This window comes from Thamnophis elegans, chromosome 7 (assembly GCF_009769535.1).
Source record: "Thamnophis elegans isolate rThaEle1 chromosome 7, rThaEle1.pri, whole genome shotgun sequence".
Classification (NCBI taxonomy): domain Eukaryota; kingdom Metazoa; phylum Chordata; class Lepidosauria; order Squamata; family Colubridae; genus Thamnophis; species Thamnophis elegans.
In genome coordinates this window covers 55,622,015-55,635,364 of record NC_045547.1, presented here as the reverse complement: position 1 = coordinate 55,635,364, position 13,350 = coordinate 55,622,015, and the positions used below count along the sequence as shown (strand labels likewise).

The 13,350-nt window shown below is 40.0% G+C and overlaps 1 protein-coding gene across 4 annotated transcripts in view; it reads left to right on the top strand.

Annotated features, from left to right (window-relative positions):
• The window catches only part of DOCK4 (dedicator of cytokinesis 4), a 387,382-nt gene that overhangs the window by 157,129 nt on the left and 216,903 nt on the right, over positions 1-13,350 (top strand). For all 4 annotated transcript variants that reach the window (XM_032221143.1, XM_032221144.1, XM_032221142.1 and 1 more), the window contains exons 7-8: positions 2,473-2,557; positions 2,995-3,146. In XM_032221143.1, coding sequence (XP_032077034.1) covers positions 2,473-2,557; positions 2,995-3,146 — 237 coding nt within the window. The remainder of the gene's footprint in view (positions 1-2,472; positions 2,558-2,994; positions 3,147-13,350) is intronic.

Genomic DNA, 13,350 nt, shown 5'->3' with positions numbered 1-13,350 from the left:
TTTCAGGCTATTTTTCAGGCCGAAAAACACCCTGAAAACAGCCTAAAAAATACCCTGAAAATGACCCCAAAATGGCTTGGTTTTGGGGCATTTTCAGGCCATTTTCTGGTGCTCTAGCGCCCATGAAGACCAGCTGGCTGGCGAGCATGTGCATGCCGGAAACCAGAAGAGCAGCTGCCGATAGTGCATGTGCCCGTAAAGAGGGCTCTGCATGCCACCTGTGGCACACATACCATAGGTTCGCCATCACGGTTCTAACCTGTTTACCTATTTGAGACCAGCCAAGATCAATTATCTAGGAAAAAAGGGAAACAAAACAGCTGTGTACACATACAAAAGAGATACAGACAAATATTTGGAAACAACTGCAAATATGTGTTTGTATACAGCTGATTTGTTTCCATTTTTCTCATATACATACATACATACATACATACATACATACATACATACATACATACATACATACATATATATATATATATATATATATATATATTAGATTTTTACAACCCCTGGTAAGCCCCAATTATGGGAGGAAGCTAACTGCTTCCATCATCTGTCCTTCGGCTCGTCACAAGAGTCCATCACGACAGAAACTCAATATTTTTACTGTTGCCTTTTGTTATATTTGTGTTTTATTTGTGCTGATAAATAAATAAAGGAAGACTAGTATAGATCTATTTCAAGCTATTTAGCTCTCATCAGCTAGCCATATCCTTACTGGGATTCGAACCTGTGCTCTATTGCCTCCCAGGCAGGGAGTTAACCATTTGAGCTACAGAGAACGACTCCTTTATCAGCCAGCCAGGGTGGGAGGTATATACTTAAAGTCACAACCCCTGGTATGCCCAAGTATGGGAGGAAGGTCACACTTCCACTCTCTGTCATTAGGCTCGTCACAAGAGACCATCCAGACAGAAACCCAATATTTTTTACTGTTGCCTTTTTTGTTACATTTGTTATATTTATGCTGATAAATAAATAAAGGGAGACTAGTATAGATCTATTTCAAGCTATTTAGCTCTCATCAGCTAGCCATACCCAAGTTTGGGAATCGAACCTGTGCTCTATTGCCTCCCAGGCAGGGAGTTAACCATTTGAGCTACAGAGAACGACTCCTTTATCAGCCAGCCAGGGTGGGAGGTATATACTTAAAGTCACAACCCCTGGTATGCCCAAGTATGGGAGGAAGGTCACACTTCCACTCTCTGTCATTAGGCTCGTCACAAGAGACCATCCAGACAGAAACCCAATATGTTTTACTGTTGCCTTTTTTGTTACATTTGTTATATTTATGCTGATAAATAAATAAAGGGAGACTAGTATAGATCTATTTCAAGCTATTTAGCTCTCATCAGCTAGCCATACCCAAGTTTGGGAATCGAACCTGTGCTCTATTGCCTCCCAGGCAGGGAGTTAACCATTTGAGCTACAGAGAACGACTCCTTTATCAGCCAGCCAGGGTGGGAGGTATATACTTAAAGTCACAACCCCTGGTATGCCCAAGTATGGGAGGAAGGTCACACTTCCACTCTCTGTCATTAGGCTCGTCACAAGAGACCATCCAGACAAATATTGGGTTTCTGTCTGGATGGTCTCTTGTGACGAGCCTAATGACAGAGAGTGGAAGTGTGACCTTCCTCCCATACTTGGGCATACCAGGGGTTGTGACTTTAAGTATATATATATATATATATATATATATATATATATATATATATATATATATATATATATATATATATATATATATATATATATATATATATATATACATACATACATACATACATACACACACACACACACACACGCATACATATACATATACATATACATATACATATACATATACATATACATATACATACATGAAAGATGTAGATATATGTATAGAAAATATAAATATATCTTCCAGAGATAGATAGATGATAGGAAGACGATGCAGTTGTTCCCAAATGTTGCAAACTAGTTTTTTTTCCCCAATTTTTGCACAGCCCTTATGAATACTGGAAACTGACAAGGTGTGGGCTTTAGTGAAAAGCAGCTCTTTATTTTAATTCTAACTTTTACATTGATTTCAGGATAAAAACATAGCCTTTCTATTTTGCTTTCCTAAGCTGTTTTTTTCCTGGACTGTGTTGTCAACAATGTGAGTTATTTGCTATTAATCCCTTACTGGTGTTTTAGTGCCTACTTTTTAAAGTTAGATAATAGGTAGAGAGTGAATAAAGAATAGAACCATGCAATAGAAATGGCAGAAATATGTTATATTAATACTGGTTTTTATTATCTGTAATTTGCAGTAATCATAGATGGTACATTGCATATTTTTCCTGTTAAGTGTGCAGGGATAATGGTAACAAGAATGACAGATTGCTTCAGATTTAAACTCTGTATGTTTTCTATAGATTTTAACTAAGGATTTTAAACTGTTCTTCTAATTAGACTTTTTGTACACATTTGCAGACAGCTAGGATTAGATTTGGTTCCAAGAAAGGAATATGCAATGGTGGATCCAGAGGAAATCAGTATTACAGAGTTGTACCGATTGGTAAGCAAATAACTCATTTTATTTATGGGTGAATGCTGCTGTGTTGTAAACCACCACCCCCTTCCTCTCTCTCCAAGATTGTTATGCAGAAGGAAAGTCATTAAATCTATCCTGAGGTTTCTGGGAAAGAATGCTAAAAATGTAATGAATATGTGAAAAAGTTACTTTTGTGTTTATCTTAAATAATGATTGGCTAATGAATCAAGAAACAAGATGTTGTCTAGTATTGTCTCACAAGAAACAGATGAACAAACGTTTGATTTAAACAATCACAAGTGTTTGACAAAAACATTTAAATCAAATGTTTGATTTAAACAATCACAAGTGTTTGACAAAAATAAAGTGGTGAGCAAGAAAATGCCTTTCTGTATGTTTATATTTCATGAATTAAAATAAGCATAAACTGGTTTGACCTTTGTGTGGCAATCTATACTTAGATGGAGCATCGTCATCGCAAAAAAGACACACCTATCCCAGCAAGCAGCCACCATCTCTTTCTGCAGATGAAGAGTTTGATGTGTTCCAATCTAGAAGAAGAACTAGAAGTTATCTTCTCACTTTTTGATAGTAAAGAGAATCGACCAATCAGGTAGCACCTCTTTTTTAATGAAGAATGAAGAAATATACAGCTTCAACAGTTCTTTCATTTACCTGGATAACAAAGTCATTTTGACTTTTTAACATTGAAGTCCATAAATATAGTCCCACATGTATTTCATGTTGTTGTTGCTATTGAATGCTTTTAATCTGGCTCTAAGTCACGGGATATGTGGGTTCAATTGATATGTGGATACAGAAAATTCTTACTCATTATACTGGAAACCACAAAAGTGTTAGCTAGTGGATCTAATAAACTACCGTATATACTCGAGTATAGGCCGACCCGAATATAAGCCGAGGCACCTAATTTTACCACAAAAAACTGGAAAAGTTATTGACTCGAGTATAAGCCTAGGGTGGGAAATGCAGCAGCTACCGGTAAATTTCAAAAATAAAAATAGATACCAATAATGTTTTTGAATATTTATTTCAAAGAAAAACAGTAAACTAGCGGTGTATTCAATGAAATACTTCACTCACCTCATGATGCTGATGTCCCGCTGTGATGATGATGTCCCGTGCAGCCGCGGGAGCGATGTCCCGCCTCCTATGACACACGGCACAGTGATTCCTATCATTGGATCACTGTACCAGAGGAGGTGGGACATCGCTATGTGGCTGCTTGCCATAACAAGGAGGAGGTGGGACATCGTTGCAGAGCGGCAGGAGGGGGAGGAAGGGGAATCGTAAGACAGTCCTGCATTACATTAGAACGTGAGGAGGGGGGATGGTGCGGTGCGCGCTGCGCGGCAAACTGACACAGAGGGAGGGGAAACTCACAGGGGCACTGGGCCATTCACGAGTGTCACCCAGCGGCATGGCCCCGCCCCTTTTTCTCCTCCATTTCGGGCAAATTTTTCACTGACTCGAGTATAAGCCGAGGCGGCTTTTTTCAGCCCAAAAAGTGGGCTGAAAAACTAGGCTTATACTCGAGTATATACAGTAATAGAGTTCATAAAGATAGGGATGCTCCCATAGTGTGTTTAGCCATAATGTATTTTGTTTAATTTTTATTTAGAATGAGCACAATATTGCGACTTATAATAGACAAGGGTTTGTGTCCTGGTATTCTAATAATGATGCATTAGTATTTTATCTTAAACAATGGTTAAAATTAACAGCGGCTTAGTGTGATATATGATTTCAACTATCATGGATAGAGAAACCTAGTATAATTGTAAATTTTCCTTTAGCTCACACTATAGTTTCTATGGAACATATTTTCGCTGTAAATAAAATGGTTACATACCATGTATTCTGATTAAATATTATCAATGCTATTACCAACAATAATACACATTTTTTCTTCCTACATTCACATGATTGTTTCCATTGTGACTCATGTCTTTTTGATTATTTTCTAGAAAGTGTCATATTTTAAAAAAAGAAATAATGAATGGTAAGGAAATAAAGTAGAGAAGCAATTTTGAGTAGTGTCAGACAGATATTATAGTTTTTATACTATAGGTTAGTGTACACTAGTTTTACACTAGTTTTTATAAATTCTGGAATAATAGCAACCGCAAGGATGAAAGTGGCTAATAATAGGCCATAAATGGAAGGTTATTACAATGTTATATACCTTTGGGTATGTGAAATTCCCCAAAACAAGTTAAGTTAATTTATATTAAGAACCAATGAATCTGGGTCCTAGAAAACATATTGTAGGATGCAGTCACACAAAATATAGACTTGGCTAGCCTTTCCTTGCCCATCTCCTTTCCTTTTGGCTACTATGACTCATCCTTCCATCCTTCCAAGGTCGGTAAAATGAGGATCCAGATTGTTGGGGGCAATATGCCGACTCTGTAGCCCACTTAAAGTGGGCTATAAAGTACTGTGAAGCGTTATATAAGTCTATGCTATTGTTATACCTTCACTTTTACAGACAGTGGAGGGACAGCAGCACATTTGGAAGACTCACATGGCTAGTTAGAAAGCTGTGTTTAACTGTCTCAGCTATGGAAAACCACTTTATTTTTTCCCTGGAAAAAAGACACCTTTGCTTTATTGCAAAAAGCAAAAATACTTGTTAGTTCAAGGAAGTTCTGGTTCATCCTTATTATGCATTGGCCTAATGACATCTAAAGCTTTGTGTTCACTTCTGGATTTTACAATTTAAGTGGGATCCTGACAAATTAGAGCATATCCAGAGATAATGGTCTTGGAAAGAAAAACTTAAAAATAACAGTAAGAACTGTTCAACTGTAGCACAGAGGTTGCAGATTCTCCTCTGGAGACATTTAAATAGAGGCAGGATGTTTGTCTATGGAGATGCTGTAGCAGTAGATTCCTGTACTGGACGGTGTACATAATGGGACTGGGTGATATCTAAATTGCTTCCAACCAAGTCTGTGATTGATCTGAACGCTTTGCATGATCTTATTTGATACTATGAAATGTAACATAACATAATAACTTTTTACTTATTGCCAAGTTTTAATTTTTCTCAGAGTTGTAAAGCAGTTATTAACTTTGCATTGCATGTAATGGTTATAAGAGAAAAGATGCAGATTATTTGCTGCATGATGCACAGGTTATTTCCTAATGGAAGGTACTCCACAATGTTTTCTTGTGTGAGGTCCTGCCTCGCCAGCATTCTCAAGAAAGAAGAACTCTTGAAACAAATGGCATTTCAAAAGGAACTTTTATTGGAAGACAGTCATAGCATGACTGGCCTTTCAGCTCCAGCGGGCCTTGGAGGAAGCCAGCTATCTTGACCCATTCCAGTCCGGCTTCAGACCTGGCTACAGCACAGAAACCGCTTTGGTCGCATTGACCGATGACCTCTGGAGAGCCAGGGATCGAGGCCATGCCTCCATCCTGGTTCTCCTTGACCTCTCAGCGGCTTTCGATACCATCGACCATGGTATCCTTCTGCGACGACTGCGAGAGGTGGGGGTGGGAGGCACTGTTTTGCAGTGGTTCTCCTCTTACCTCTCAGACAGGTCGCAGTCAGTGTTAGTTGGGGGGCAGAGATCGAACCCTAGGCCCCTAACATATGGGGTGCCCCAGGGTTCGGTCCTGTCTCCCCTACTTTTCAACATCTACATGAAACTGCTGGGCGAGATCATTCGGCGGCACGGGATAAAATACCACCAGTATGCGGACGATACCCAGCTGTATCTGTCCGCCCTGTGCCAACTCAATGAAGCGGTGGACATGATGAACCAGGGACTTGAAGCTGTTAGGGACTGGATGAGGGCTAACAAACTCGTGCTCAACCCGGATAAGACCGAGTGGCTGTTGTGTTTCCCTCCCGCCAATTTGGCAAATATTCCATCTCTCAGGCTGGGGGGTCAAACATTATACCCCTCAGACAGGGTCCGCAACTTGGGAGTCCTCCTGGACCCACAGCTGACTTTCGAACACCATTTGTCAGCTGTGACCAGGGGGGCATTTGCCCAGGTTCGCCTGGTGCACCAATTGCGCCCCTACCTGAACCGGGAGGCTCTCACAACAGTCACTCGTGCCCTTGTGACCTCTAGGCTGGAGTACTGCAATGTGCTCTACATGGGGCTGCCCTTGAGGAGTATTCGGCGACTTCAGCTAGTCCAGAATGCAGCCGCGCGAGCGATTGTGGGTACACCTCGCTTCACCCACGTAACACCTATCCTCCGCGAGCTGCACTGGCTACCTGTCGATCTCCGGATACGCTTCAAGGTGCTACTTGCCACCTATAAAGCCCTTCATGGTAGTGGATCTGGGTACTTGAGAGACCGCCTACTGCCGATCACCTCCACACGACCCATTAGATCTCATCGTTTAGGCCTCCTCCGAGTTCCATCCGCTGGCCAATGCCGACTGGCTACCACGTGGAGGAGAGCCTTCTCGGTAGTAGCCCCGACCCAATGGAACGATCTCCCCGTGGAGCTTCGTACCCTCGCCACCCTCCAGACCTTCCGCACAGCCCTTAGAATCTGGCTATCCCGTCAGGCCTGGGGCTAAAGATTGTAACCCGCCCGAATGGTATGAATGTTGCGTTTTAATCATGTACTGTCTTATATGTAAAAGTCTGTTTTCCCCCCCTTTCTTTGGATTGTGAGCCGCCCTGAGTCCCCCCAGGGAAAAGGGCGGCATACAAATAAACAATCTAATCTAATCTAATAGCAGAGATTGTGTGAGCAGAATCTGAATTTCACGCGCTGGAGCGTTAAGTTAAGCTCCTCCTTTTGAGGCCCCTCCCAGTTGTCCATCAATGTCCAATGTCCATCTTTGAATCAATCCAAAGGTGCGAAAATGCTGTGAGAACTTTGGGCTGAGAAGGTGATAACAGGCAGTTCCTAGGCACCATGATCTCGCTCAAGGAACGTTCTTTCCCCACTCCCAACACCCCAAAGATACAAGCACAGAAAAGGAACAAAGGAAAATCCCATGAAACACAGGTAGGTTGCTCTCAGTTCGGACCAGTTCAAGTGAACCGGTAGTGGTATTTAGGCCTGGTAGTGAGATTTGCAGAATTCTTTTTTTTTCTTGTCTGCCCCCCCCCCCACCAAAAATTAAGGTGCGTCTTATACTCCAAAAATATGGAGTATATTTTCATGTAATACAAATATAGAAAAATAAACTGTTGTCTCAACCTGGAGACTTTTGCTTTGCTTTATTAACCATTAGTGAAACTATACTGAGGCAGTTAAACCACAGATTGCTAAGAGACTCAATTGTAGTTTTTTCAGATAAAACGGATTCTTTAATCAAAGCAATATTGATCTTTTAAAATCCAATCTTAAACACATTTCCCTTATCTAAATGTTCAGGATTCCCACAGGAAGCAAAGTCAAAATAACATCACCATGGTGATGTTAAGGTCACAGATTGTAGAATGGTTTGGTGTTAGAATTATATCCATAATCTACTTCTTACTATTCAGTATAGATAGTACTCGAGTTACAAATGCAATGGAGCCTGTCCATTCCATTTGTAACCAGAGGATTAATGGGAGTTAATCTTGTACCTTGAATGGGCTCATTCCCTCCTTTTGCCCATGCATTCACATCAAATGTGAGGCTCGTTAAGTGCACATGAGATATTTCAGGATAGAGAAGGCCATGGGGGGCCTAGTGATGGAACAGGACACCTGCCTAAGACCCCCCGAGGCCTCCCCGACTCACTGAAATACTTCATGCTCCCCACAATTGTGTTCCAATCCATCCCAATGCTGGGTCACTTACCTTTTGAAGAGCTAGCAAGCAGTTGCCTGTCAGCTGCATGCACCCCTCTGACACTCTGTTCAGGCCTCCAGAGGCCTTGCCTGGCATGTTGCTGGCCAAAATGGAGCTTCTGAGGGGCAGATCCGACACTCCGTTTGGGCCTTCGCAGGCCTCCCTGGTCCATTGCAAGCTGAAATATAGCTTAAAGTTTATTCAAATAAATGAATACAAATTATTGTTAAAAGACAAATAATAAAATATTATTTTATATAGCAAGGAGGTTTACTATAATGAAATTAATTTGCCTTCTACATGGGTAAAACTTGCCTCGCTAACCTTCTCAACATTTGTAAGGACAAATGACTCAGTAAATATTGTATACCATTGTATCTGTGGATTTTAAAATATCTTTGGCAAGATTCGAGCCAACGTCGCGATGAGACAACGTGCGGTCTCGATTGTCTGAGACCGCCATTGATTCTTTTATTGTTACATGGTCCCAATGAACCTAAGCCATCCCGTAGAGACGGTGACAGGGAGACAAAGCCTTGCTTGTCTCAGGGACATCGCAAAGTCCCTGATTGACCCAAGGGAAGCTCTCCAAGTTAGCGATAAACAGACAGCCCCGTGCTGATGAAGTCGGAGACAGCTCCGGAAAGAAGGCAGTGAAAGTGAGTCCATCTGGTGACATTTTTTCTTTGAGAATGATTGCCCAAAGGAATTCTTTTGTTTAAAGATAAATTACTCCCTTAAGCAAAGAACAAAGCGGTGCAATTTATCTTTATTGGACTGCCTTAGAAAGGTTTTTTTCCCTTTTTCTTCTTTGTAACGATGTTTTGTGGATTGAAGTGATTGTAACATTTGCTGTTTCTCTTCGCAAGTGAACGAGCTGGGGTTTTTTTTTTTTTGTCTTCCTATTTTTAGCTGCCTTATTTAGGTTTAGGTTTAGGTTTATTAGATTTATATGCCGCCCTTCTCCCAAGGACTCAGGGCGGCATACAACATTAAAAGAAACACATACTACAAAAGTTAAAATTAATTAAATAGAATATCCCAAACCCAATTAAAATTGACAATGACATTTTTTTAAAAAAAATTCGAATTAAAATTAACAGTGATCAATAATTTATTTTGTTTTGTTCAGGCCAGGCTTGCTTGCTGGAAAAGCCAACTTTTTAGGGCGAATCAGAAGGACTGGAGATCGGGGATTATATGAAGCTCCAGGGGCAGCTCATTCCAGAGGGAAGGTGCTCCCACAGAGAAGGCTCTTCCCCTGGGGGTCACTAGCCGACACTGTCTGGCCGATGGCACCCTGAGGAGGCCAATTCTGTGGGATTGCACTAGACGATGGGAGGCTACCGGTGGCAGTAGGTCATCTTGCAGGTACCCTGGACCTAAGCCATGGAGCGCTCTAAAGGTCATAATTAGTACCTTGAATCGCACCCAGAAGACAACCGGCAACCAGTGCAGGCCGCCTAAAAGGGGTGTAACATGGGAGCACCTAGGTGCCCCCATGATAACCCATGCAGCCGCATTCTGGACCAGTTGAAGCTTCTGGGTGCTCTTCAAGGGCAGCCCCATGTAGAGAGTGTTACAGTAGTCCAGGCGAGAAAGGACGAGGGCATGAGGAGGAAGGGGCGCAACTGACGTACCTGGTACAAGGCCCCCCTGGTCACGGCCATCAGGTGTTCTTCTAAACTAAGCCGCGTATCCAGGAGGACGCCCAGATTGCGGGCCCTCTCTGAGGGGGCTAAAATTTCTCCCCCTATCATCAAAGATGGAACAAGATGCACAAATCGGGATGACGGAAACCACAGCCACTCTGTCTTTGTTGGCTTGAACTAAAATTTCTTTTATCCAAACAATTATTCTTATTACTTCTCATTGATTCCCATTAAAGATATTTAAAGATTTTTGTTTTTTACAAGCCTGAGAATTTTTTTCTTGAAACATTACATCCTTTGTTCTTTCTGTTTTTGATCTTACTGACTCTGTAACTGTAAAACTTTCAAGGGCATGGTTGTTTATACAGGTGTCTTTTTGAAACACTCTTGGCAAGGGAAGGAAAAGGAAAGAGAAAGAACCCTCCCTTGTTGAGGAATGTGAAAGAACTTGTGGTTAATTCAATTTAAAACATAACATTAGATACACAAAAGAGATTTTAAAGGCTAAAGTGGCAGTGGATATTAGAAACCCCCCCCCTTCTTTTTTCTCCTTGTTTTTTTCTTTTCTGGAATCATGTATCAATTTTCAGATGAGGGAACCCTAAGTTTTTAAGATTTTTTGGCTGGAATTCAAAAGATATTGGAAGGGTTTGAGAGATTTGACAAGAAGTTGGGTAGGCTATTGTCCTCTACAGCAAAAGATTATGGAGTTGGAGCCCCCCAAATTAAAGAAATGAATGAAGATGGAGAAGACCAAAATAAGATAACAGATGATCTTATTGATGAAGCAAACATGGGTGAAAGTCCAAAGAAGGAAATATATAAAAGTGAATCTGATATCCTGGAACTCTATCCCCCTGTTCAAGATATAGGGGGGGGGGGATTGATGATGATGGAGTCAACAAGAGAAACCATTTTAGAAATACGTTTGACAACTAAAGATATGTTAATTTTAATAACAATTCAAGGGCAACAAGACTATCTGAGAGATCTTTTAAGCAACAAAGTGCTGAGAGAAGTTCATAAAAACCTTATAAAGGAATTAACAAGAGGATTGATGCAACAACTGATAGAAGAAATAAGACTGTTTTCCTACACAGGCTGATAAACGAACTGTTGATGGAAAAAAACTTAATTAATTTTTGGTGACATAGCTAGGAATTCTAGTACTTTGTAGATTCCTTTAGATGTGTAGATTCCTTTTTAAATGTGTTTTTCATTAACAAGTAACTCATTATGATAATAACAATGACATAATAATTCTAACTAGTAAAAACATCTTGGATATAAATAGCAAACTGGGACCTGGGGAATTTTTTTTTCATGAATGTATCTAACAAACTTTTGTTTAGATTTGTTATAAAGAGGTAATTTTTCTTGCGTCTGCCGAGAGAAGAAGTGATATAAATAGTAAACAATCTTTAGTTACATATAACAATAATGATGACAATAATGAAATAATAATTTTGACTAGTAAAAGCTATTTGGATATAAACTGCAAATTGGGACTGGGAAAAAGACTTATAAATTTTTTAAGCAATACATTTTTGTTTAGATTATGTATAAAAATGAATTTTTTCTTGGGTCTGATGAGTGGTGATGTGATATATATAGCAAATAATCTAATTAACTACAACAACAAGGAAACGTTAACAGATAATGTTTAATGGGATCTACATGTGCTGGCAGTAGGGGGGGATGCTTAGATATTTTATTAACTGATTTCTTTGTTAGAATATGTCACAAGGGGGGTTAGAATATTACAGGGGGTTTATTGAAATTGCTAATAAATGCCAGTAGGTAGTTATGTTTTTTTAAATACAAAGGGTTTCAGATAAAAAGCACGTTGAAATAATTTTAGTTGAATGAGAATTGTCGTACATTGATAGTAGTAAAATATATGAAGATTTCAGATGTATATTGTACAAGTCAATATGAAGGAGGTATATGTAATGATTGTGGTAGAAATGCACAAAAACTATTTGTAACCAATCGACACACTTTCTACAAGATGCAGTGAAAGATGATTCTTTTTTTTTATTTTGTTCAATTAAAACAATAAAAAACTTTTTCTAAAAAATATATATATCTTTGGCATGTAATTTCACATTTCTTTTGCTTAGAATAAAAGTAGTTGGGAACAGACATGATTGAAATAAGGAAAAGACATTTGTGTTATTCTCACATCAAGTTGAAAATAGTATTCAAGAGTTAGGATACAGTTTGTGACAGACATTTCAACAGATTGAGGAAAAAGAGACAGGGCTATTGAGTCATCTTTGAAGATATTCCAGCTGGTTTCTGATCTTTTCAGTTGTCTGTTTGCCAGTAGTTGTTCCATGATGCTTTTTGAACTAGAGTATAAATTTGTTTTTCTCTCATTCCTCCTCATTTCTGTCTTTTGTGTATCATTTCTTTCAGATTATAAAGCTGAATCTATCCTACTGCTGACATTTTAACTTAAGCCATTATCCTTTTTAATTTAAAGTAGACCGAATGTTTTAAGTAGTACTAAGATTTTTTTTAGAACCTCTGATCTGGATAGAGACCAGTATTTTTATTTTGGTAAAGTGCTTTGAAAACCTAATATTGTGGCATTTCAAAAGTATTATTAACAGAGACGTTTCTCATAGGACCAGGAGCTTGAGATACCCATCACCTTAATTGCTGCTACCCAGGTCCAATGTAGAAAGCAAAAACAAAGATAGGGATAACTTAGTTTTGGGTAGAGCTTTGCTTGCTTGAAAATGTCCAGCACTTCAACACTGAAGGCTTGGAAAAGACATTCTTTACTGATGATGGTATTTCCTATAATAGCTGGCTGATACAATTTAGGTTTCCCCTCCCCATTATAGCCACACTTCAGTCATAAAAGGCAATGGTCTAATGGGTGTAATGCATAAGTAACATATGTGTCATGCCCCCGTCGGAACTTGAATCTGCGGAGGAAGACAAGCCAGAAGTGCAGCACAATAGGCTTCATTAGCTTGGGAGAAACATGGGGAGGAGTGGCCCCACTCAGACCAGGGCCTTTCAGGATTGAGAAGGCTTGTGGGCAGGGAGGAAGGGTGGGCAGGATGACCAAGAGAAGCTAAGCAGTGAACATGAGAGACAGAGCTAAGGCAATGAGCAAGGACTACCCCCTCCTGATCCTTGAGCAGAGAGAGTAGAGAGAAAGCAAGAACAGTGCAGACTGACCTGACGACTTGGGAGGAGAACACCCTGCTCCTCTTCACAAGGCACACTTGGGACTGAGACTTAAGTAAACGATGTGGGGAGGGGCATTTGTTGGGAACAAATATTGAATTCATGGAGTATTGAGTGCCAACATTTGAACCTTTCTGGATTACTTGTCTTACTCCTTTGCTTCCTGGACTCC